The 27,001-nt window shown below is 40.2% G+C and overlaps 1 protein-coding gene across 1 annotated transcript; it reads right to left on the reverse strand.

The window, feature by feature from the left end:
- Positions 1-1,170: 1,170 nt before the first annotated feature.
- Positions 1,171-24,928, reverse strand: TAMM41 (TAM41 mitochondrial translocator assembly and maintenance homolog). The gene is made up of 8 exons (XM_086619076.1): positions 24,843-24,928; positions 23,247-23,426; positions 21,389-21,481; positions 16,499-16,649; positions 13,998-14,143; positions 11,635-11,800; positions 9,374-9,436; positions 1,171-1,274 (listed from the first exon to the last, which is right to left on the reverse strand). Exons 2-8 carry the CDS (start codon positions 23,418-23,420, stop codon positions 1,198-1,200), a joined length of 870 nt encoding a protein of 289 aa, XP_086475202.1. The 5' UTR covers positions 23,421-23,426; positions 24,843-24,928; the 3' UTR covers positions 1,171-1,197.
- Positions 24,929-27,001: the final 2,073 nt, after the last annotated feature.

Consider the following 27,001-nt stretch of genomic DNA (forward strand, 5'->3'; position numbering starts at 1 on the left):
GGAAAGATGCATTTTATTTCCATTTTTTGTCTTGAAATTATTTTTATCATTGACACTCTCACAAATAAAATTAAGCGTCCTCTCAACTTATTAAGAAAAACATCCAAAATATCAAACCCACCTGAGTCAGTGCAAAAAACAATCTATTTACAACAGATGCTCCAAATTTATTGCATCATATATGAAAACTGACAATAAATGTCCATTCTTTAATAGCGTGATTAATGTAACATGTTACATAAAAGTCCAATTTCCTTTAGTTTAGCTAATTTAATTAAGCAAAGGAGGCCAAGTTTTATCTTTGTGGACAGTATTTTCAGGAAAAAAAATAATAAAAGACTCAAACAATAGGTACTTTTTGTTCATAAATTCCCAACTTCAAAGCACTTATAATCTTCTGCCAAACACCACAGATTTCATAAATCTGCACAAGTAGGCCCTGAAGGGCAGTGCAAGTATGACTTTCCTTCCAACCGTGACACTTCTGACAACGCTTAGCCAGGAGCTGGGCAGTTGTTGTCTTGGTCTCATGAAAGGAACATTCAATTTTTATGAAAGGATCTGATACCTGACAAGCTTCTCATTTTAAACACTCTTTCCCAGACTGAAAGTCGTTGTCGAAGTTTTGGGATTCAGAATGTCACACATCTGAGAAAAAAATTTACTCTTCATGAAGTGTATACCCTGCAGCAGCACCCAGCAAGAATCCTCCAAAGAACTCTAAGGATGAACTTCTAAGTGCAGAAATACTGTATTTTGAGAGAACAGTTCCATATCTACTTAAAACTCAACGGACTCTCCAGTTCCTTAAGTCCCTGACAGAACTAAAATTGGGACAGTGAATATTTTTAAAGACCCTGAGGTTATTTTGGAAAATAAAGCTAGCAATACATAGAAAATGAGTGGCTTTGGTTTTTAATTTATATGTACAATCAATTCTTTTTACTTAAGGTTTGTAAAACTCCAAGCTATAGTAAAAGCTTAGTATTTACACGGTATAATTCCTTTGCCCTATTACCATTGACTTCCCCCACTAACAAAAGTTCCTATTTCAGTAGTAAAATTGGGCATGTAAATTATTAGAACAGACTTCTTAAATGCACTTTCATGTTCTCAAGCAGGCAAAGCGACATCTGCAAAATATTTAGAGAAAAGTACCATTTATTACCCATACACAGTATGTCAAGACTCAAGATGTCAAGATGTCTTCCTTAACCATCCCTTTGTCATTTTATATAATTTCTTCATACTGTAAGTTACAGATTTCTTCGCCCCTAAACAAAAAAAAAAAAACCACAAAACTCAGAAAACATCAGTATTTAGGAAGGCCAACTCAAATACTAGGTTCTTAATACATTAAGTAAAGTATTTCCCTGGACATGCAAATAACCTTCTTGTCATACGCATAACACAGTAAATAATGACACAAAAAGATACTTTTCATAGTATGAAAGCACGCAAAATAGAACAGGTTCAGCCTGAAGGCCTGACAACGTTGCACACAAGCACATTCTATAGACAATGACCAAGGTAGAGCAAACGTAGGTATTCATGATGAAACTCTTAACTAATGCAGAGGGAAGCTTCTAAATTACATCTTTGTTTCTAAATGCTAAATACAGGAAGGCTTTTAAGCCATCCGTGTCTACTGAAGACCTCACCAAGCCCATACATAATGCTTTTCAAGCCCTTTCTGATCTCCTGCTAGGGAGCGTGTCCAGCTGGGCAGGATGGTACTCTGGGCTGCGAACGGACACCATCAACCTGACAGACGACATTCTGCAGCCGGAGACTCGAGCGGCACTCTTTAGAGAAATCCAGGGTGTTAGGTGTGCAGGTTCATTAGCTGGCCACATCTGTGAGAAGAATCTAGATGTCTCAGCATTTCAGCTCTTGAGACAGGAGCCCACCACTAGATCCTGTAGATCAGATGAGGCCTAATCATCAAGAACCACAGCTATGCCCAAAGCTGTGCAGCCAAAATTTTACAGAAGGGATAAAGGGGAAGGGGAGAGAGAAAGAGAGGGGGGGGGGTGAACCAGGACAAACAAACAGTCTGCTCAAGCAAGACAAGCAAACTCTCCGTGACTGGTAGAAAACAAGCTTTATACTTGTAAATCCTACTTTATCAATTTCTTCTGCTAATTAGACTTTAGTTAGCCTTGCTTGATGCTATGCATCAGGCACTTAGTTGCCTTGTTGTAGACCAATTCTACGCACTTAGAACTGCGAAGCATCATGCTGATGCCCGTCTTGATTAAATGTAATCAAACACTGCACACCACCAGCAGCTTTCCAGGACAAACCAACCCAGAGTGTTGCTATTCAAAGGCTTGTGAATTAAAAATTTAAACAGAGAATTGTTTTTTTTCATAGGAGATGCGCTGCTGACTGTTGAGGTGGAAATCTGTTCTGGTTTCAACAAGTCATAAAATACATTATAACCTCCTTGAATATTTTGTGATTGCCTCATCTAGTGGCAGCTACCATTTCATAACTGAGAGAATAGCACATCTGCAAGAGAATAAAACTGCTTGACTTGCATAATGAAATGACATCTGTGTCCTTCAGCAAAAAAAGGTTATACTGAAATGATGATGGCTATGGAACATGAGATTAATAAGGCATATACTCAGGGGAACTGAAAGAAGCAAAAATAACACGATGATGACAAACAGCTATAATTTGGCAACACTGCCAATATCAGAAGTGTATCCCGGACACCAGTGTGAATACCCTGTCACAGAGATGTTGTCTGGACCAATTTTGCTTCAGAGTAACCTGCCTGTCAATTGTTTATGATAAAACTCATATGAAGCCAGAATAGCTGTCCTACTCTAGCATCATCCTGCAGTAGCCCACCAGTACGGAACTTTGGTAAATCCCGTACCGTTACACTAGGCCTACAATGAAGGAAGGCATTTCTCAATTTTCACAAAGATACAGAAGGATTTTGCAGCCATCATTGCCTCCAAGCTTTTACAAGTTTTACATACGAAGGGACTGAAGATGACTCCCACACAATTTTTAAAGTTTGTCCTTAAATACTTCGCCAAGTTCTACCAGACATGAGACTCCTCTTAGAGACCTGGCATAAAAAAAAAGACACAGCCTTTTGCTAGGTTTAGTCATCTACTATTTGGAAACTTAAAAACAAAATATTGTTGGTCTTGGCATTTCGGTGAGGTTCTGAGATCCCAGCCAGTGGAGTGACTTATTTATCCTCCTTCCAGCTTTTTTTGATTAAAAAAAAACCACCTCAAAACCAAACAAAAAAAAAAAAACACAAAAAAACAAACAACATAAAACACAGAGCGACTTTTCAGATTACAACAGAGTCTAATCACACCCTTACAAATTCAAAACTGAAAAGGCAAGTTTTTAATGCTGCACAGAAAGCTTTAATTTTGACACTTACATGTGCAGATTAAAAAGTATGGTAAGTTATACTAACTACAATCTTTCTTATGTTCATTTAATAGAATGCTGTTTACCTGACAAGACTGACTAAAAGTAAACAGAAGCAATATAGCCAAAAGTCACAGTGTGACACACCAGAACACAAGGAAAGATCCTCTGGAACAAAGGAGCAACTTAGCACCAGGCTTAGCCATCTATCGCACTGGCCTTTTTTTGAGGGGGGGGGGGGAAAGGGTATGATAATATTTGATTTTGAAATGACCTTAGAAAGTAATCAAATTAAGAGAAATACTTTAAGGGAAAGTGCATGTAGTATTAGCAGTCTCCAGTCACAAGAAGTCAGAGGAGTAGGCAGTAATAAGGAAAAGTGCACGCTCTATTTCTGAAGGAATGTGACGGAGAGTAAAAAGCCTATCACAACAACCAGGCTGCATTTAAGCAGTTTTGCACTTCTGTCTCTAATTACAATTCAAATAAACTCAACTTTACCTTTTGAAAGGAATCATCCACATATATATTTTCAACTTACAAAACCATGTGCATCCCATATGTAAGCTCAAACTTTTCGATCTTTAATAGGTTTTTGCTAAGAGCAAGCACATTGATGAAGTCACGATGCGCTTTTCTTTGCAGCATCTCAAATAACAAGTAGACAGTCATGTGAATCCCGAAGCGCCTCACACATCTGCATTAAAATTGCACACAGTGTAAGAATTCCAGTTGCAGAACAAGGCCAGACTGAGCTCAGGCACAGCACAGAAACGAAAGAACTGGTTCCAGTCTCCAAAGCTGAAAATTCCTGTCCCATCTCCTAGGTACTGTACTTCCAGGATACAGCCCCTTGAATACTGAAATTGCTCCACCAGAATCGATGTTGTTCTGCCATTCCAACGAAGGCAGTGTACTTCTGGAAGCACAGCGGAGCACGCGGCACATCGACAGTAACACAGCCGATACCGCCCTGCAGGACTGGCATTAACTGGGCCGGCGCTGCAGCCTGCACGTCAGCTTGTTCTATCAGCTTGCCAGCCTACTCTGCCTCTTGCAGCAGCTCAGCATAAAGAGATTTTTCTCCTTCGTCTTTTCCCCCTGCCGGGAGCACTCTGCTGAACTCCACCCGCTCGAGCCCTGTGTAACAGGGCGCTTACATTTCTGCCCTAGCACATCATGCTACAAAGCAAAATACAGGTTTATACATACAGCTGGTTTCTTAAAGCAGCCCTCAGGGTGATGAGTCACATCTGTAGTAAAAGTTAATGGTTGTAATTATGGCTCAGTCTCAGAATCTGAAGCAGTTGGACCACATGAAAATGTCTTTCTACTTTAGCTATGAATCTATGATTTGGTGGTTCCACTTCCCCTTTAGATTTTTCCACTATATGATACAGAACAAAGACCTAATGCACATGGAATCAAGACCACAAAATTTCAGTGTAAACATAAGTTGTATCTGGTTTTACTTAACAATCCCAAGTTCATTTTTTTGGAAGCGTTAGTGTGATAAGATAGTAATTTGGCTATAACAGAAGACCCCAGAGTTTCCCAGTAGATATGCCTGGCTATAGAATTTTTTATTTCCTGTTGAAAAGAAAAACTAATGCAGATACTGCTGAAGAGCTGTCATGTGGAGGCAAATAGTTATATATTTTTCATGTATCACGCACAGACACATGTAAACTTTACACGTATTTACAGTGAAGTGCAGTGGTACGCACTATCGGCTGAGGCAGCTGGTGAAGACAGCAGTTACCATAAATCCACAGAATATTTTATATGTAAAGCTGTTCCTTCTAGTTTTTAAAAAAAAAAAAAAAAAAATCCTTAAAGACCTAGTATACTAACATCCCAATTCTAAGAAACCCAATGTTATTCAGAGCAGCTACAAGCGTTTGTGCTAATTCAAAAGAATCTTGAACAATTGCTTCAACTGATGATTTAATTCACAGTATTTTATTTATAAGAGATTTTCAAGGCTTGAAGCATTCCTCTAGTAAGATATAAAGAAGAAATCGAAGCTAAAGAAGCATCAACTGCTCATTCAGAGGAGCTAAATATAAGAACTTCAGAGTTAGTTCCCAAGGACCGTGCAGACTCTGGCTATGTGGGAAAATAAATCAAACGATGGTGCCATCTCTAATGGGAAACAGAGAGGCAATCTCACCACAGACTCGAAGAAATACATAGGCACATTTTCAAAAACTAAATAGGGTATTTAACAACAAACAAAAACACAGAGCTTGAGCTCAACTTTAAAACCACATTGGCAGAGAAGGATGAAAAAAGTTCTCTTAAATGGGTTGAAATTCTTTATTTTGCTTGTGCTCCTTGCCAATAATGTTAATACACAGCATGCCATCTCAGCAGCAACTATTCTTGATTTAACATTTCATTTAGAAACATGCTGTACGTTGGACTACCAAGCTACAGACCACAGTGTAGGCATTTAACTTGTTGTTGTTATGATGAAACAATCAGCTAAGGAAATAATTTTGCATCCCCCACTACATTTGAAAAAGAATGATGGCCATGTAAAGAAAACTAATTCTTTTGCAAGCAGACATAGGACAAAGTACTTGTACAGTTACTAGGAACAGCAAGAAAAAGTAGCCAGAGCTTATATAATGAAGCCACTGATTTAATAAATCTCTTTCATAACTCTCTTATTTTAGCTACTACTCTTAACATAAGCACTGCAGAAGGACAAAGCCATAAAACTTTTCCTAAAGTCTCTACTAGAAAGTATGAAAATGAGTCTTAGGGGAAGAGAACATTAGACAAGATTTGGTTAAATAATGAAGAAACACAGCATCCTTAGGGATTAAATTTAAAAGCTCAACACTTTCCTGTAATACACATTCCTTGCAGGAGTCAAGCAAATACTTTCTGTGTAGGAGCCACAACGTTTTGTCTGCGTATAGTATGTACCTATGTGAGTATTAGCTGGTAAGAGCCCCAAGAAATGGCAAAGCAAGGTGCCCAGCAGCAACGTGTGCCCTCTAGTGACAAGTATTTTAAATTGAGAAGCTGGGATCGGGAGAAAAATCTTCATTAAAAGATACAGCAAGATTTAACATAAACTCAGTCATAAATGTTTGGAGAGAAGTATTTAGAAAAAAAAAAAAAAGAACAACAATAAAACAAAACAGCCAAAAGGCTTCTACTAAATAGCTCCTAAACCTGTCCCTCCTAAATCCCAGGGAAAATCACCAAAGACCATACAAACATCACAACTGGAAGACACTGAGGTCACAGCATCAGTCAGTTAAATTTAATTTCTTCTTTACTACGCACTGCAAGGTAGGTTTCTAGTACAGCAGCACTATCCATGTGCTTCTGCCCATGGTGAGCGAGCGACAGTGGTGGTGCCCTGGCACGGCCATGCAGAGGCTCGCCAGGAGGCAGGGCTATGCCTACACTGACCTGAGTGTTGTCCCACTTGCTGGGTGCAGCAGCACACGTTTCGGACGCGCTCCTGATCCCACCTGAAGCAGCAGGACTGCCTGTCCCCAGCCCCGGCGGCTGCACAGCCACGCTCAGGAAGGTCAGCTCCGCAGGCAAGCTTTGCATCCCTTAAATGACCTTCAGAGGTTAGGAAACGCCAGAAACAGTCCTTTTCCAAATCTAACGCATTTCCCTCAGCACATAATCTGCAAGGAACCCCCACAAGATCGATCCTGAATTCTCATGTTACCGGTTTTGGCTAGAATTCCGGCAGAAGTGCATCAATATGGTTAAAATAAAACAAACTACATGATGCTAAAAGAAAACTGAAATCTCCCAAGCCTCACTCAAATTTAGTTTGTGTTTGAGGCAAAGGATCACAATAGCTTTTCTCTACCTGAATCAAGCTGCAAAGATGCATTTTCGATGCTGAAAGCACTGGCAGAAAATACATGTTTTTAAGAGTAAGTGTTACTCTATCTAACTGGCTGGTTAGGAGACAAATAAATTTTGTTTTAAAATTTAAAAAAACGCACAAAAAAACCCACAAAACCACACTATATATAAACCAAAAAGCACTTAAGACAAAGAGAAGAAGTGTCATTTTACAAATACCTAGTTTCAGGTGCACAGAACAGAAAACATTATAAAAACCACAAATCCTATTAAAAGATGCATTAGGACCTCCCAAAAGTCCTATTAACAGTATAGGCTGTAAGTGATTTACTGCCCGACACGCAAAAGGAGCTAATGATTCCCAGAGGTGATTTTCTGTCGATCAGAACAGACAGAAGGGGAGCATGAAGAATCTGACAAAGCTTAACTACTTTTATTCCTACTCTCGCAGTTAGACACAGACAGCTTTGCTCCCCGGGTCGGTCGGGCTGCCAACTTTCACAAACACTGAATTCAACATGATAATGCTGTCTTGGACCCCTCCCCTCCATTTATTTTGCTCTACAAAAGCTACTCTCCATGGATTTAGAAACAGGTAGGTTACAAGCTGATATTTCTAAAAGAGACATGTTGCAATACAAGAAGTCTTGACCGCTAGCAGGTAATTTTGACAACAAATCCTAAAAGAAAAACCTTACATTAGAAACTCATATCTGCAATACACCTAACTCATAAAACAAAAAATTTGCTTGTCTCAGTTGGAGTTATGTCCTTAGTCTCCTCCAGCTACTAAACAAAGTCAGGCAATAGTTTTGTTATACCTCTCCCAGTTAACAGAACCAGACTATTAATGGAGGCATATAAAAAGTACAACTGTTCCTGCTTATTTGACTCAGCAGACCACTAACGGTCCTGAACACTGCAACTTGTGTTTCTTTACAAGGAGAGAGGAAATATAACATGGAGCCACCAGCTTTAATACTAAATGGGAAGGGAACAGCAGCTGTACAAGTCTGGATGAGGATTGCTCAGCAGGGAACTATACAGCTGCTTTTAAAACCAGTAATGGCATCATTTGTATATAATTGCTTTTGTGGAAGAACTAGGAATGGGTATGAATGAGTTCAGAAAGTTATGTGAGCAACTTCAGGCAAGCAGCAAGGATTTTTCACTTTGCAGGAATTAACACCATCTCCTGATCAGAGTTTTAAGTAAATGAAGGCTCAGGTCTTGAGTCTGTCTTTAAAACTGAGCTGCAGTGCTTTCAGCTTTGTAATATTTAAAAATCAGAGCACCTTAAAATTAGATTTATTCCAAAACTCAGAAAAATAGGGTGAAGCTCCAACTAGGTAACTGACAGTAACTTTCATTCAGTTAGAAAGACTTTGATAGCTGAAAAGCATCCTTAGTTTTCCCATGTTTCCACACTAAAGTCCTTTTTTTCCCCTTCTACACTGTCTCTCACATTGACTGTGACTCAATTCTTTTGCTAAAGTAATAATTTTGAATGAGAGGTACAGTAATATCCCATGCTCACCAAGTATAGGCTCAGTTTGGGACACATGATGCCTTCCAATACACACCTGTCTTCCAAGCCTGATGAAAACATCAGATCCTGTCAAAGTTCTCTCCCTCAAAAGTCTTTCCCTCCTTTATTTTATGATGAAATAACCTGACAGACTATATAACACACCAATACGGTACTGATCGTTTAGGGATCCACTTGCATGTAGAAAGCCAGAGTGAATTATAAAGTAATTTTCTCAATTTTTTTAATACAAAAAGAGCAGACCTAGTGCACATCAGCCAAATCTGGCCCACATATAAAACGAAACTGAAGTCAGAAGTTGTTTTTTTGTTACTTTTGGGTTGTTGGCAGGGTTGGTTGGTTTGTTTGAGAGTCATACAGCCTCCAATTCCTTTGGGCATTTTACAATTTCTCAATAGCTATATAGAACTTCTACTTTCAATATTACCTTTATTTTCCAGGGGCTTTCAATCAGACACCCAAAAAGTTTATTCTTTAAACTCTTGTTACAAGACAATGTTGGGGCCTATGATTTTTACTTTGTGAAATCAGAAGGCCTATGTTGATAGAAATCACACACATTCTCACCAGCTGTTAGTATGGTTTTCGCACTCTGGGATATACTGGAAGATCTCACAATTCCCGAAATGCCTGCAGATAGAAAAGCACACAGATGTTACCCATCTTCGCAGTTTTGTGGGGATTTTTTATCCTCCGACATACACAAAAAAGTCAAATATTTTTCCAATTATACAATCAAGCCAGCCTGCAAGTAAAACATACGCTTGAGCTGAGCTTGTTTCTGTTCTGCTTTGTCATACTAATTGAAAATATTCTCAAAGCTACTTTAAATTATTTTATATACAACACACACAAAAAAACCCCAACAAATCAATATTAAAACAGGTAACAACCAGTAGGAATTGATCAAATTAATTCATTTAGTGTTCCCGTTATTTCTGCACTAAGATGATCAGTCACAAAGGATTCAGAGTTGTTTCATTTAAGTACTGGCATATTAACTTTCTAGAGCAGAACAAATTATGCTCATTGTTTACTTCAGTATAAAATTGGGCTTTTGCACTTCTCTGATCAAGAAGAGATGATTATTTGTGCAATGTTTGTCTGGCTTTTTTACATTATCAGTTTTTGGAGATACAGCTTGTTCACCACTTTGCACTGCAGCACATTCAGTTCTCATTGTACAGTGGATGTTAGGGATTAATGGAAAAATATATAAAACATTAAAACTTTTTTGAAATGTATTCAGTTTTATCTGTTCTAACACATCTATATAAAAGCATACTGATGTGTGCAGAACAAAACCACTGTACATTAGTAAATACTTAAAAACGTAGAAATGCAGCAGTCCCAGTTAGTCTTCCAAACTAAAAGTTATTCTTCTGCATTGACCAGAATGTAAAAGATAATTTCAAATATTATTTTTAAATCTTTATTTCAAAGCTACTTTTATAACGCGGACCAAAGGTTAGGGAAATCCATGAGTAAGTAAGAGGGATACAGCATTCCACCATAAAGCAGTTTGGGGCAGTAGGGGTGGGGCAGGAACAAATCATGTTGAGTTAGTAGAATACCTAGGGACAATACAACACGACTTGTCTTGTAGGATTACCAAACGGCCTACCCTGTCCTTTATCCAGATTCTCGAATTAGGACAATCTTTTGGTCACAAAAGTGAAAGAGGGGTTTCGATTTGTTCTCCTAAGAGGATAAACTGCTTGGCTTGGGAAGACAAACCCATCCAATGTTCTGACCCTGAGCGGCCGCCCCATGGCGTACAGCCCCCGGTCACAGCCATGCCTGCAGCACCCAACGCACACCGAGCCACAAGGACCGTCAGCTCAGGGTGGACAACTCGGAGCTCTGAAACTACCTGCTGCTCCCAACCCCTGCCACTCCTGCTCCCAGATTCAGCAATTACTGCATTACTGTTGCAGTTGAGCCACAGGAGCACAGAAGCCGCCAGAGACTGACGTGAAAGATGACGGGCACCTTGATGTCCAGGTGCAATTCATCCTATACTGTCAATGGAGAACTGCAACTCTCAGGAGCTTTATTTGCCCAAACTGAAATCGGCGTTGAGAGCTCCCTCAGCTAGTTAGCTAGTGTCTCGTGGCTCTCAGGCTTCCAGGGAGTTTTTGCTGTGCTCAAGGAGCTTGCAAAATTGGCCACCTGGAACTAAGACGTGTCAAGTTCTTTAAAGATGTAAAGGACTCTTCAAGTACTCAACAGTTTCATTTTTCTGCAGAATAATAAAACAGGGATGTCTGCAGCATAAGCTTTATCTTGCTCATACAACATTATCTTGCCTCAGAGAAGGTACCTGTGATGATGAGAAACATCTCAATCTTTTTCCTTAAAGCCAGAGTTCTTTACCAGAACTCACATATCTGGACTAACTATGGAAATTGAGAAAGATAATACCAGCAAGCTAGAAAATTAACTCAGCATTGCAATATACGACTTGTAGGACATATAGCTTAATATTTCAATTAAGTTATGCCAGCCAATGAAATCCTGAAGGTACAAGCATCCCAGAGGCAGATGGTCTAAGCAGGCCACACTAATTCCTAAAGACTATTTCTTTCAGAATCCAAACCAAAACATAACTTGCTGTATTAGTAGGAATGCTATTTGCTATTATTTCAGAAAACCTGTCTGCAATCAAACAAATCTAAACCCATACTTTTAGGAATGTATCTCAAGATTAACTTCTTGTTTCGTTGTCCTGCTCTCTAAATCATCCTCCTGAACTCGAAGAACATGTACAATAAGTCTGTATATCTATCATGTCCTAAAGCAGATTATAGACACTGATCTAGGCCTACCTTCATGCACCACAAATCCACAGTCGGGGTCATGGGCAACTTGCAGTAAAATTTCTTCCACATCTCTGTTTTTTCCAGGAGGGTCTACCAGAGAAGTTATCTTTTGTTGCAGAGTCCTTGGCAAAGCCATTAGTTGTGTAAATTGACCTTCTGGACTTTTATCAATCTGAATGTTATAAAAAAAAAATAAGACAGTAAAAATATTCAGTGTTAGTAAAGCAAGTTCTCTTTTCGAAGAAGGCAGAAAAGTCTTCTGGCTATCTTTGACCTCTGATAAATATCATAAAGAACACAATCCATTTCACTTGTAAAAGTCATTGACAGCCCTAATGAAAACTTCCCAAACACAGGGAAATGCAGTGTCTCAGTTCTGAACCTGAAGAATAACTCAATGCAAAGATGTTAATTTTTATCTAAGGGAAGATTAATGTACAATCATGATCTTGCTGCCTCTGCAAGCAACTTTTCATTGAAACTGTATAATTTCTGCTCTAATTTCCTTTGGAAACACAAGTACACTACAATGAAAAAAAAAGTTCCCAAAGGATCACTTAGCTCAGTTTCTTCTGCCTGAGTATAATCAAACTATACACACACACACACACACACATTTTCTCTGCTTTAAACTCAAACCACATCTGGTTTGTATAATTTGAAGGAAACATTCATTCCACATTTTCCAATTGAAATCAGAAATTCAATGACCCTTTTTTTTGAATACAGTGATACCAACTTGCAGGCCTGTACACATTCATACAAAATGTAAGCACAAATACTGAAAAATGCATAATGGAGCAGATCTCTCCAGAGCTGGAGGAAAATATGAAGAGCTTGATTCCTCCCACACGACTTTTTAGACAGTTCATGGAGACGTCAGACAGGAGTCTAGTTGCCCTACACGCTCTCTTGAGTCAAGGGGGAGAAAATGATATCCAGATGAATCACCCACTGATTACAGAGGGAGCCGACGATGAGCAGGCTCTCAACAGTATGTGGGAGGAATCCACGCCTGAACCAGAGCTATAAGAACTAGTGTTTGCCTTCAATTGTTTCTGAGGAATCTTTTAAGAAATAATTTTCTCTGTAAGTCTCTGAAGACTTATGCTTGGAGAAGGGGTTTCTGTTCTGCGTTGCGCAGCGCTTCTGATAGCAGTTATCCTCTCCAGTCGGCAATAACCAGACCAAGGTGTAAGGAACACATTACTGTTGATTTTTAGCAAAGTGCTTTAATAAAGTGATGGCATTTAATCAAAAGTCTCGATGACTATTATAGAATTACAGACAGATTTATTATCCTACAATGTATTTGTAGTATGCTACCAGGATTTGTTTGAAGGTAACACAACAGGGAGTATTGTTCTAACTAGCCATTTTCTTGGAGAAAGGATTACTGATTCTTTTCAAATTCATTTAAATACTTCTTCCACTAAACTGTTCAAAAGGACATGGATAAGAAAACATGGAGACAGCTGCAGTATAATACAGATTCTCCTACGCTGTACTCCAAAGTGTTGCAGTAGAACTGTTTACTGTACTCAAGCTTGCTTATATCTGTACTTCAGTTTCTAACAAAGATGCATCCTAAAAGGAGGCATTCATGAGATAATTACCAAGGTGCCAAGGTGACTTGAGGATAAAGAGATACCCATGTCCATGAGACAAGCCATGCTATTTGTAACTTCACGTTGAAATGTCTGTCACACTTGAATATTCACATCCAGACCTGCACACTACAAGAGGCCAAATTGCTATTGGACCGCTGACCTCTTCCCTAATTGCAATGTTAAACTTACACCTCATGCCAGAAAGATGGAATTCAAGATACCGGTCATTTTGGATACCTGTTTCCCAAACACTAATAAAAAAATGGTTTAGTATGGGTATTTAAAGATAATGCCAGAATTTCATTTGGTTTTAGTCAACTGATCTTCATAACTAGCACTTTAGGGTTGGGTTTTTTTTTGTGAGATGTAGTTTTTGATCGCAGAAAGTTGCACCTCTAAGTTACAGGCTAATCTTTTTAACACAAACCATATGTTTATTCATCACTTCCTAGACTGTTGCTTCCATATGGTAGTCATTAGAACACATGTTTTTAAACGATCTTCTCTTGTTCCTGTGCTAGGGCTCTAGTTCTGCACCCGTATTCAAAGAAAATGAACAGTAGTTACTACATATGCAGGGACTGGTATTTAAGGCAAGTCTTCTGGTTGCAGAATTAACTAAACAACAGAAACATAACAAATAGCAAGTACGGTGACTAAAACTGCTCATGTTAGTGTATGGCATAATTCTTGCCTTCTGTCAATGTGATAAAGTACAAACACTTGCTTGTTTAAAAAAATGTTTTGAAGAACACTTGCCTCTAGCCTTCCCAGATGGTGCTTGTATACCACTTGAGGGCAGTCCTGTAATATGTTACTGTACAGCTTCTGAAAATGGGGAACATTAGGTTTCACTATGTTCTGCACTTTCGATCTGTCTTCTCCTATTATCATTCTGAAATCACCTAGGCAAGAAAAACAAAAACAGCTAATTAATTAGGAAAAAACTAAAAACTCAAATAATATAACAGAAACCAACACAGTACAAGGCTGTCATCTAAAACTCCAAAATAAATTGGAGAATAACTCCAACTCTACCTATGCCTATATAAACCACAACAAGGTTCACCTTCTAATAGTCTCAAAAGACTATTCCAATACCTTCAAGCACAGAAAATGAGATCCAGAATTGCTACATGGCCTCTGATATGCTGCAATGTCATCAACCCATGTGTCCACGTTTTCACTTGGACAACGAAAAAATCCCAGCTGTCAAGCTCAGCCTCCAAAGCAGCAGTAAATAGTTATATTCTTTGCAACCATACACCAGTTCCAACAGATTACTAAACAGGTGACCAGCTCCAATACTTTGTATCCAGAAACCAATACCCTTCAATTTTCCCGTATTGAAAGAAAATAATTTGCATTGTCTGCACTTCCAAGTGCAATACCTGAAGCACAGCTAATGGCAGTCATAGTAAGACGACAGTATCACCTTTTCCTCTTAGCCATGTTTTGGGTTTTTTTTTTAGTAGTTTCAAAAGCAACTTCCTTTAAAGCCATTGTTACACTACTGACCTTTACGCTTTCTTTTATGATACACAAGTGAAAAGTTTCAGAAAGAGTAGGTAAAAAGAAGGTCAGTCTGTAATAGAGCATTCATCTACCTCTGTTAGATACTACCTTGGGAGCTTCCAGGGTTACCAACCAGGAGTTAGAGGCTCAGTGCAGCATGTATCAACAAACAAAATTCTGAATCAATTCATTTTCCCTACTTCCCATATTCAGGAGATAAATGCTGTTGCAAGGTGGCAACTTGCTAGCACTACTTGGTTTATTTCAATTTATGCCAAGCCACAAAATAAACACTTCCATATAAATGGTACTGACTCATTCTCTCAAAAAAATGCATCAAAAAATAAAAGGATAAACATTTTCCAAATTAGAGCATGAACAACTCTCTTCAGCAGTCTCAAGGAGACTGATTAGAGTAAGACATAACATCAATTTTGTGGACTAGTATACCCTCTGAAAAGTTTAAACCTTAACAAAATGGCAGCAAAATAAAACATGCACAAACATGTCATTGACAGCCTTTTTCTTGAACATTCCCAACTGGGAATCTTACTGCTTTAGTTTTGTTCACACAGCAGAGCCAATTTCAACATCTTACAGCATGGCAACTGATCTCCCACATTTTTGGTTAATTGCACTGTTTCGAAGGACATACAAAAAAGTATCCTGGTCATTAGTGCCCACCAAGAACCTAATGACATTCCTGGACAGGTTTGAGGTGGGCAGATATGCAGCCCTGCAGCAAACATCCCTGGTCAGCAACTTTTAGCTGTCCCACTGTCAGTACCCTCTTTACTGACACTTTCGAACAGGCAACAGCTCAGAAGAAAACTGCTAAGGAAAAGATGAACAAGTCACAGTCTAAACTGACCAGAGAAGTACCAGGTAAAGAACAGTAACGCTCCTCAGTGAAGCCAAGCTGCAACTTATAAACCCTACCTGCCTATCTGTGCTTTTTTTTTTTTAAAAAAAAAAAAAGCCAAACTTGCATTTCTATATGAGCAAAGAAAGTGCTGTGTGAAGTACAACTCCAATCAAACTTGTTCATAGTCATTTCGTTAAGGATATCAACATTTAAAAAGCAATGCTGAATTAAATCGTAACAATTAAATCTTGTATTGAGGAGTCATTTGAAGTAATTTCTTAAATGTTTTTCAGTACCAATTCATACCATTTTCGTAACTAAAGAAAGGAGGAAATTCTCTTAACAAAAAAAAAGTCAAATATCAACCAGGAGGTGAGTTAAATGTTCAATATATATTGAAGGATCATAATCTGGATATTTAAGTTAACTAAATAAGAACCTTAAACACAGCACATTCAAAAAGGAAGCGATGACAAAGCATGGGTCAGACTATCAGATGAATCAACATTACACTGAGAGTGAAAAGAAAAAAATTTTCCAAGGTTTGGAACCATTAAAACCAAAACACGATCCCTACAAACAGAAAAACACCACCAAACATTATTTCACCGTATTCAATCACCTACACTTCTTATACCTGCTTGGTTTATGCACAGCTAAGTTTTGCTTATGTACCTACACCTATTTTCTATGAACAAGCACAATTAGTCTTTCCCAGCTGTTCTGCAACACAGCAGTAAAACACAGTTATTGGAGCACACAACAGTGTAGGCCCAAAGCAAGGGAGCAGATGACTTATTCCACATTAGACTTCCTACTGTGGGACAACAGCTCCAACTACAGCTTTCCTCCTCAAAAATTCTAGACACCGTATACTAACCAGAATAGGAGAGTCCTGCAATCTGCATATAGAGGTCTTCTTCAGAGAAACTTTCTGGTAACATGAGGAACGCTGCCGTGACTGCACTCTTCAGGTTGCTAACGAGAGCAGCTTGCAGCTTGCTATTCTCATTCTGTGTCAGTATTTTCACCTGAAAAAGCAGAGTCATCGGAAGCAAGGCTTCAGGAAAGTGCTGCTGAAGATGGAGCTAGAAATGTTACTCAATCCAACATGACAAAAGAAATAAGAAATTTATTTAAGATTAGATCCTATTATTATAGTACAGTGATTAGATCCTATTATTACAGTACAATAAAGACTACGGTGTCGCCTTTTGTTTACACAGTGGGGGAGAGAGGAACATCTTTTTAAAGTATTAACAGCCTGCTACAAAAGGCTGTTTTTACAAACACTTTGGGAATTGCTATAAGGAACAGCTATTAACTAATCTCTGAAGAGCTATTCACCTTCTCATACTCATGAATTCAGAATTAATCAAAGAGTAAATACAAATGCATTAACAGAAATACCTCATATGTGATTGTGCAACAAGAAAAAAAGACCAGTCACACTCAAAGACAATGGAATACCAGAAAAAGAGGTAAGTTTTCCTATTCATCTACATTATTTTTTTTTTTTAATAGAAGACTCCTCTATCATATGCTTCAAGTAGTTTCTCAGACACTACTTGTCCTCCTAGAAGAAGCAGAGCTTTGATTTGCACTTTGTATGAGCAGAATACGAACACCATGGGAACTTCACACATGCATAAAGACCAGATCACTGAAGTTGAGTGCTTCCACGTGCCACAAAGAGAAGTTAATTTTTAGTAAACATTCAAACTGTTCAAGACCAACTACAGACTCCAGTCACCTAGGATATGGAAATAAACTGGAATAAAAAGCAGATCTTCAGTAAGAACTGAGTACAGAAACGTATTATTCTAGAACATTAGACAGATGAAGTCAGCCTGGTTTACAAGATGGCCAACTACGCTCTTTCCAAAAGAGCTCTCCCAAGAACACCTGCCTGTTGTGAGTTTGTCTTTTTCAAGTGTTCTGATTAAGCAATACTGTCTCCCTTATAAAGGGCAGCTTCTTAATGTTTGTTCACTCTTGAGCCCCTTAAAGTGAAGACCCACTGGCAGTTATGTACAAATGTATCCAACTGACTTTGACTCCCCAAAAGCCCATTCCCACACAAATGAGTTCCAATATTACTTGAATTTCTGCCTCCAAATATAACCCGAAAGAGCTAAGGTATATTTTCAAGTAAATATTCTCCTTTAGGAATGTAAACACTCTGTTAATGAAGACCCAAAAAAAAAAAAAAAAAAAAAGAGAACACAGATTCAGTACAGTAAGAAAGAGAATCAGACGCATCTTCCACACAAAATTCTTCTTATAGAAAGGACATTGACAAAGCAATGGCATAGCTGGCCAATACAAATTCGAAACATAATTTTTAATTACGGTGAAATCTTTAAGAGGGGTAAAACTAGAACAATATCTCATTTTGGTATGGTGGTGAATGTAACAGTATACAGGCTGCTTGTTTCTATCATTCTGCACTAAAGCATGGGTTTGCCTAACATCAAATCTATACGATAGTCTGGAATTGGTCCACGGTGGATTTTTGAAGGATGCTTTCCCTTCTTCAATAATCATTTTAAAAACAAAGAGTTCACTGTACAAGTGAGCACTTCAGAATTCCCAGGATAAACTAATATTTAAAATCTCATCAACTAATTCACTTATATGTACTTTCGTAACTTGCTGCTACAGGGAAACTGTAAGGAAAGAGGGAAGAGAGAAGCCTGAGGCACCCCAGGCAGTCACACAAACTGCTTATACCTTAGGGTAGCCCTGGAAATAACAGCAAGTTATTGACATGTTTTAAGAACATCACAGTTACAGCCTTTTAAAATGTGAAACTCAGCAGAGACGCTATTCCTCCTCAGGGAAGACCGCAGACTCACTTTAGTGAAGTAAAACGAATAATCTCCTCCTTTGCTAAAAATACTCCCTAACATAAACCAGATTTTTTTTAAAGGGAAATAATATGCCAGGCTTCAAAATTTAAACACATGAAACACTACAATAGTGATACCATTTATGAACAAATTTTAAAGGGTTCAGGTAGCTAGAAATCTTCCAGGAAGACAGAGTGCAATAGCTATTGTCAAGGTATGCCAAGGATTCATGGTGATTCTTGGGGTAAATCTGAAAGATAATCAAAGTTAAGGAAGGCTTTTTCACAGTAAGAAAGCTTATGAACTAGTCACTGTCTCATATCACGTAAGGGGGAAGGAAGTAGTCAATTTATTCTGGTTTTACAGAATACAGAGAATTCAGTTAACTAAGTGCAGTTGAGACTTTAAATTATTAAATATTTTAACTGATGGATATATTCAATTTTATGAATAAGCATGACCTTCAGTCATCACCACAGTTTAAAGTGGGAAATGTACTACCTTCACTGCTAGGAAGTTCATACACAAGAAACTGCAGGCACATGTACAAGAAGATACTTACAGACAAACAAAATACACAAAGAAAATCTCATTATAGGATGAAGGGTGTCAAAAGCACTATTCCAGTTTGCATTTTGCCACATCCACACTCTGCTAAGTATCACGATAAGAGGATTTTTCCATTCTCTTTCAAAAAATGTTTCTACAGATCTGGACAACTGAAAAATTCTGTAAGAAAATATGTGCTCTGTCACTCCTTCATGGGAATTTTTATAGTATAAAACAACCTAAACCTTCCAAGACTGCTTTAAAAAGCACAAGATATTCCTAAACACTATTCATACTCCTCTCTCTCCTCCATCTCACTTCAATTTATTAAACACTTCCTTCTCTTTAATAGTTTCTCCAGGACAAGAGTAAATTCAGCTGCTCACACTAAAGCAGTTACTTACATTCTATGTTTAACAAAAATTCAGTAACGATTCAGGTACTTTTAAAATCTTTTCCTCTGAAAACCAATTATGTGTCACTTGTGCTTATTTATTTTACTTTTCAGGTACAGCATTATTTTTTTTTATTTCCAGGAAATCTGTCAGTTACGGAGAAATTACAACTAAGTTTGTTCAATTTTTCAACACAGTTAAATGGGAATTTAGCTGATCAGTGTTATAAGTTTCATATAGAATGAAAAGCCAATAAACTTCTAACACAAACAAAGAAGCCTGGGAAGAAAAGTTAGCATCTCTAAGTGGCAATTCCAAATTCCATCTATTCCGCCAAACATTCTGGAAAGATTACTTGGTCAAGGCAACCAGTTTATAACAGAAACAAAACCTCCAGCGAAAATTAAGCCAAGATTTTCAAGCCAGAGCAAATGTTTTAGCTCATGTGCTCGAATGGCTTGGATAGCTTTCACTCAGAGTGACAGCTTTGTAATGAAACACCAGAAAGGCGCTGAGCTCTTCCTCCTCTGTGCGAGAGTGAGGAGGAAATTCCCAAATGAACTGTTAAACAATATTAATTTGTTTTCAGTCAACCATGTCCAGGGCTAGCACAAGTGGCAAACGGTATGTAAGGGATTATAGCGTGTGAGAAAAGAAACCTAACCCTGTGTCCCCTCCAAAAGCAGCTGATTGTACATTTTTAAGGAGGCAGGAAAAGCTTTCTGTTGCTACCACTCACAACACGTATATCAAAACATCAAACCAGTTGTGAAGCCAGAATCAGCAGACATTTGAAACCCATCTAAGAGATCTAAGCAAATTATTTGGTCATTTCTGGTCAACACAGTACAACATTCAGAATCCTAGTTGGCAATTTCACAAATCCTACAGGAACAGACAGTTTAAACATTCACCAAGTAATCTTTTTCGGTCCAAGTCTAGTGTAAGCTCTGCAGTCTTTACTGAATGCAAATTTCTGTGAGCTTTAAGAAATCAATCTGGACTGATTTCTTCTGTTATCTATTCTGCCTTCCTGTGCAAGTATGTACTTCCACTGAATTTAACCAAAAGATACAAAGCACAATTTACATATACAAAAATGAAAAATTCTAAAACAAATCAAAGCAGCAGCAAATGCAGTTACAATGACAATTCAGTATTCATCATTAATGTGAAATCAGAATTCTTCCTTCAGTTATTTTTCTCAATGTATTAAGTTTCATTCAAAGATCATTCAAAGACAACAGCTATTCTAACCTGTATCATGCTACAATACGTCCCCGAAGACAGAGAAAAGCCAGCAGTGCTGAGACAATCTATTCAAACTTTCACCCCAAAATTTTAGTTAAAAACATAATTAACTTCTGTTCTAAGACTTGAACAGAGTTCTTCTCTTAAGAAATTTTAGCAGCACTGCTGCCACCTGCTGAAAGCACACTGAATCAGGCACTCACAGGAAAGCAAAGACGTCATATTTTTTATGACACAAACACGGAGGAGAAAAAACAACATGCTTAACACATGGTTCGGTCAATTAGAGATAATTTAAGAAGACAATGAACTATACGGTAACTGCACAGCAAAGCAGCTTTCATCTTTAAAGATTTCCATTATCTAACTGAGTTAAATTTTGGTGACTCCTGTAATTTGTGACGAAAGGTAAAAAGTGCATTTAACATTAAAGGGACTTCGAGTTAATATAGTCCAGTTATTCAAGATTTACTACAGGCAGAAAACTATAATTAATACACTTACCTTTTTTTTTTTTTTCACACATAACAGAATATCATTAAACACTACATTTAACTTCCTGAGAGATTATCCCTTCAGGACTAGACCCCTAAAATCAGGGCAGATTTGGTCAGCACTGACGCATAGATCCTTAACAGTTAAAGTTAAAGCTACAACTGATAATTTTCCAGCCCTGTAATTTCCTGCATTTCAAGACAGATAACTGAACAGACTAACAGTTACCGGTTTTTGTAGGCGTCCAGCGACGTAGAGGGTTTTCCAGTGAAGTAAATCATCAATCAGGGTATCAGTGCTAATTACACCATATTTTATCATCTGGAGAAAAGCAAAATAAAGGCTTTTGAAAAACCATATACCTGCACCGTTTTTACTATATGAAACTTAGTACTCACTATAACTGTCATTAATTCTAAGGAACACAACCTCCAATAAAACACTGAACACATAGCACTAAAACATTTTAATGTTTTAATAAACACAGGAGGTAAACAAAACTCCTATTTACATGCAAACTTCTGAAGGAAAAAAAAAAGTGGAACATGAAGATGTACAGAATTCTCTAAGATCCTTTCTAGAATCAAAGTTAAAGTAAAGTCACCCCCAGATCAACCACTAAAGCAAAAGAGTTACATCTCAAAGAAATCTAGTCTAGACAGATGTTGACACTGAAGAGATCTGAACATAAGAATACAGCTGTTCACAAGAAGATTTTGGAAAGGTTATGATCAGTTTTGAACCACCCAAACATTACAATAGTTGGCATAATCAAACAGTATCCTTTATGATATTGAAAGCACTCAATAAATAGTTTGTCAAAGATCTAAAAATCAACAAAACTTAGATATTTATGTGTACCGTTATTGAGGGGTGGGGTGCATATCAGGGAGTTTTTTCTTTTGCTCTTTGATGTTAGAACACAAATGGTGATTTTGTAGTTCATTTTATGTAAGTGGAAAAAAAGATGAACTTTCAACAGTTTGTTACAAATCTGCACTTCTTGAGTTTCCAAAGACTATCATCACAGCAAGGCAGCCAACTCCAGAATTTCTGGATAACAATGGACCATAGACTGTGGTACGATCGAGTCATTACCGCATGATATAAGAGCATAAAGAGCCAAGACGACCAGAATTCCAAAGCAAAGATCATTGGTCCTTAAAATAAAATCCCAAAATCTCTTTTTACATAAAGTGAACAAGGTTTAAACCGCAAATTCTTGCCTCATACAGATACATTTAAACAAAATAGCAAGTACGTAATAGACTACTTTATCTACCTCTCCAACTTTCTCTCAAGAATTCCGACACACCCAACATTACTGCAACCATGTGTGCTCTGAGAAACTTCAGTTAGGTATAGACTGCTCACACGGCATTTTTCCATGATTATCCCTCATTTCATTTCATTTCCCATCTTTCTTGAAAGAACTTGCTTTCCCTACGTACAGTTTGTTACCACACAGCAGAAGTTACTCAGAATCAACACCACGACAGACAGCCAGCGTTTCCCTCCCCTGACTCCCATCAGCGCTCCTTACCAAACACACTCTGCACACAGATGCAGGGGTAGGACTTGCTGGACAAGTACTGCTCACCTAGAATTATTAATCATACTCAAGCTTCACAGGTCAGGATGTTAGCCATTAAATAACACATGCCAATTCCATCTCACTATGTTAAATATTTGCATTTTACGTCAAACAAGCAGTAAGAATCCACTTTGCTACTACTATGTGGTCAACTGCTGAAATTAAGGCCCTGCTTCCCCACATGATACACTTACAACCACCAAAACTGGCAGGCAGCAAGCAAAAAGGAGTATAAATTCAGTTTCTGAAGTGCTTTGGTCGTAAATCGCAAACATTGCTCACTTTTAAAGCGCAAGGGCAGCCGCTCTGATTGCGTTTTAATTAACGTGCTATTTGTGAAACAGTTTGAGGTATAAATATTGAAGATACCTCAAGTTAAGGACCATTTGCAATCCACATTTTCTTTCTGCACAGAAATACGCTTTAAGCTAATCATTTTAATACTTCACGCACAAACATTTGACTTTATTTACTCAAATTACTTGTACTTACCCTACCGTTACAGGGCACTAAAGTATTGTAGTAAATCCCTGCTCCATAGCTCTGTATACTAGTTATTTGTTTTGGTCCAAAGACTTTTAGGAAGGAATAATGACTCCTGTTCTTTAACAAGTTCATCATATGCCAGGTCACAGAATCATCAACAGCAAACACGAAGTCCAGCATGTTGTTCTGTGGATAAGGAGAAAAGTATTGGGGTTTATATGTCAGGAAGCAACAAATGTTAATCATATTAATCTAAAATACACATAGTATCGAACTACCAGCTAACCATTTTTCACGAGAAAAAGTAAAATAAAACCAAAACACAAGCATTAACGTCAAACACAGTTTAAAGGTTCTGATGAAGTCGTAAGCTTTCTAGTCAGTCTGGCAGAGGTGGTTCAAAGTTTTCCTGTCCTCCTGGTTAAGTGGCCAACCTTCAGCATTCCGAAATAGGGGAGCACATGGTGAGAACTGTCATCCCAGTTCACAGCTCAGCGTTAACAGCTTAAACTGTGAATGAACAGGACTTTCGCTAATATGTGAGGCCACGAACTGGGAGGTGTGGGCAGATAAAGTCAGCTGGCAGCAAGAAACTGCACTTCCAGTGTATTCATTTGCTCTTGTCGACACAACAATCCAAACTCCAAAGACTTCTAATGTGCCTTGCGTGCCCTGCTCTGCTGAAGAAATCAGTCCACACGTTCCCTGCGCGCAGACAGGTCAGAAGTTCACAACTCACACTTAGAACGAACTAATGTTTGGAGTGATGCCGCTTCAAATTCACTAAGTCTGCCTCTCTCTGGGGCTTACTAATTCTGGGCTGCATCTTGGCTAACCAGTTAATAGTACTAAAAAGATGGTCTATTAACTACCTTTTTTTCCCCATTCTTTTGGGTGAAGATGAGATGCTGTTACAGCTCTGAAATTCTTATTATCTTATTTTTCTCTTTTCAGAAAGGAAAACGAAACACGTTTAAAGACACATTTGCGGGGAGCACTTCATCGGCAAGCCATAACAAGCAATACTGCCTATTATCAATCTTATAAAGGTCGAATACATACATACACACGGACACAAAAATAAAATAACCCCCCACACACACTATTTCCAAGCAGCTTGACCACCGAACGATGAGGAAGCACCAAGACCGCCACTTCGGTGCAGCTACTTCTTGTGCCTCGTAGGGTGCGCGGTGACCCCCCCGGACGAGCTGCGACTCTTCTCCGAAGCCACCAGCGAACGCGCCGGGACACACCGCGGGCAGCGCCCGGGCCGAGGGGCCGCCGGCACCGCTCGCGGCCATAAAACGGCTGTCGGGACCCCCCGGGCAGCCCGCAGACCCCCACGGCCTGCCTCGGCGCGCACCGGGACGCCCGCCCGCCGCCTCGCTTATCCGGTAAGGGACGCGGGGGGGTTCGCCCCTTTTCGTGCGCAACCACAGGCCCAGAGGCAGCCCCAGGCAACGCGCTTCGCCCCTCCGGCGCCGGGAACCGACACGCGCAAGGCCCGCGGCCGCGGCGGCCCTCCCGCTTGCCCCCGCCGGCTCGGGGGGAGCCCGAGGGGTTGCGCCGTCCCGGGGGCGGCCGCCTCACGGCGCTCACCTCGCCGTGCCCGGCCGGGGCCCCTGCCTGCTGGAAGACGCCGGACCCGTAGGCGAAGGCCAGGCTGAGCTCCTGAGGGAAGTGCGCCAGGACTCGCCGGAACTTCACCCCCGAGCTCGACAGCACCGGCAGCGCCGGCAGCGCCATGGCGGGCAGCGCCGGCCCGGCCCGCCGCGCCTTCCCGCCCCACGCTTCACCCCGCCCCGCCCGCTGAGGCGGCGGCGCGAAGAGAGGCCGCGGCGGGGCGGGAGCGGCGGAGCCGGCGCACAGCGCGCCCTGCCGGCGCGGGGGTGGCGGCGGCGGGAGGAGGAGCTCTCCTCAGGGCGGGCGGCGGCGGCGGCTGAGCCCGGGGTCCCCCTCGGCGTCGCGGAGCCGCGGGGCAGCGCGTTCCCGCGGTAAGGCCCGTGGGGGCGTCGGGGGGCGGGCCCCGGTGCCCGGCAGGCCGAGCCGTGCTGTCCCGCCCGAGCCGGCAGGGCCCGTCAGGCGGAGCAGCGCCGGCCCGGGCAGGGGGTTACCGTCAGCGAACCGGTTTAACTTTCCCGTCTTCCTCCCCCATCCTCCTTTCAGTTTAATTCTTTTAAATCATCGCAGTCTGTGTCCCCTCCCCCCCCGCTTCGATTATTTTTCCTTTTTTTCTTTTCCCCCGTATTTTGCACTGATTGGAGGCGTCCCTCAGGAATTGTCACAGCTTTCTGCTCCCTCACACATCCCCCGTGCCCGGAAAGCCCACCGCGTTCAACCATCGCGTTCGTGCCGGCCGTTGTGTCACGCTCTCCTCGTGCCGAGCCTGACGTGCTTTTAATTTTCAAGTCCGACATAATAAACTCATCTCTGAACTCAGTGAGAGCACTGAATGTGTAAAAACGGCTCACGAGATTGAAGCATATTTTATATTCTCTCTGTTTTATCTTATCATAGAATCACAGAATGGTTTGGGTTGGAAGGGACCTTAGAGACCATCCAGTTCCAACCCCCCTGCCACGGGCAGGGACACCCTCCACTACACCAGGTTGCCCAAAGCCTCATGCAACCTGGCCTTGAACACTGCCAGAGATGGGGCAGCCACAGCTTCTCTGGGCAACCTGTGCCAGTGCCTCACCACCCTCTGAGTGAAAAATTTCTTCCTTAGATCTAATCTAAATCTCCCCTCTTTCAGTTTAAAGCCATTGCCCCTTGTCCTGTCACTACAAGCCCTTGTAAAAAGCCCCTCTCCAGCTTTCCTGTAGCCCCTTTAAGTACTGGAAGACGGCAATAAGATCACCCTGGAGCCTTCTCTTCTCCAGGCTGAACAACTCCAACTCTCCCAGCCTGTCTCCATAGCAGAGGTGCTCCAGCCCTCAGATCATCTTCGTGGCCTCCTCTGGACCCGCTCCAGCAGCTCGATGTCCTTCTTGTGTTGGGTACCTTCCCTGCGTCCGTCTTCCCAAAGATGACATTTTATCTTCCCTGGCTTTATGGCTTTCCAAATACCCTATTTGTGCTGTTCTGGGGAAGTGCTGAGGGGTCGTGCCCAGTCCAAGACATGGCTGAGCTGGATTTCACACTCGCACTAAATTTCAAACATGCTCAGGTCTTTAGACATGGCTGAACTCATAACGTCTCCTTAAAACAAACATATAAAGGGTTTGTAACTCAGAAACGGCAGAAAACACAGTTTGACACACACAGTTAACTCACCGCCTGTACGATTGTTTTCGTGATGATAAATTAGCGGATGAGAAATTGGCGTGTGTGTGAACGTGGCCATTAGGAATATTGGGAGGGAGCACCTGAGGCAAGAGAACAATCCTTGTTGCTGCTGGCAAATAATAGAGAATTTTAACTATGTGAGGCCGGTGCCATCGTAAAACTGCGGCAGACCTCAGCTTTTCTACACCAAATGGAATCTCCACTCCAAACACACACTTTCAGAAGAGGAAACATAGTATACTAAAAGGAATGTGTGTTTAGGTGAGAAATAGTCACATTGTAACTAACTGAATTTTCACCATTCTGAATAGTAAGGTCCCAAAAGTCCAACAATGCCTGCGGTTTGGGGACTTTTGTTTTCCTCTAAAATTGTGATTCAGTGCCCTGTAGTGTCTTTGCACTGATTTAACTAGTCCTAAATCAGATCATGGACCTTGTTCTTCCCTCAGTAATAGTATTTTTATTATTCT

This window comes from Tauraco erythrolophus, chromosome 12, assembly GCF_009769465.1.
Source record: "Tauraco erythrolophus isolate bTauEry1 chromosome 12, bTauEry1.pri, whole genome shotgun sequence".
NCBI classification, from domain to species: Eukaryota; Metazoa; Chordata; class Aves; order Musophagiformes; family Musophagidae; genus Tauraco; species Tauraco erythrolophus.

Coding starts and splice junctions, on each gene's coding strand:
- TAMM41 (XM_086619076.1), bottom strand. CDS start 23,420: ATGCTGGACTTCGTGTTTGCTGTTGATGATTCTGTGACCTGGCATATG. Junction 11,801..13,997: donor ACCATCTGGGAAGGCTAGAG/GCAAGTGTTCTT, acceptor TATAACATTCAG/ATTGATAAAAGTCCAGAAGG. Junction 9,437..11,634: donor TGGATTTGTGGTGCATGAAG/GTAGGCCTAGAT, acceptor TTCTATCTGCAG/GCATTTCGGGAATTGTGAGA.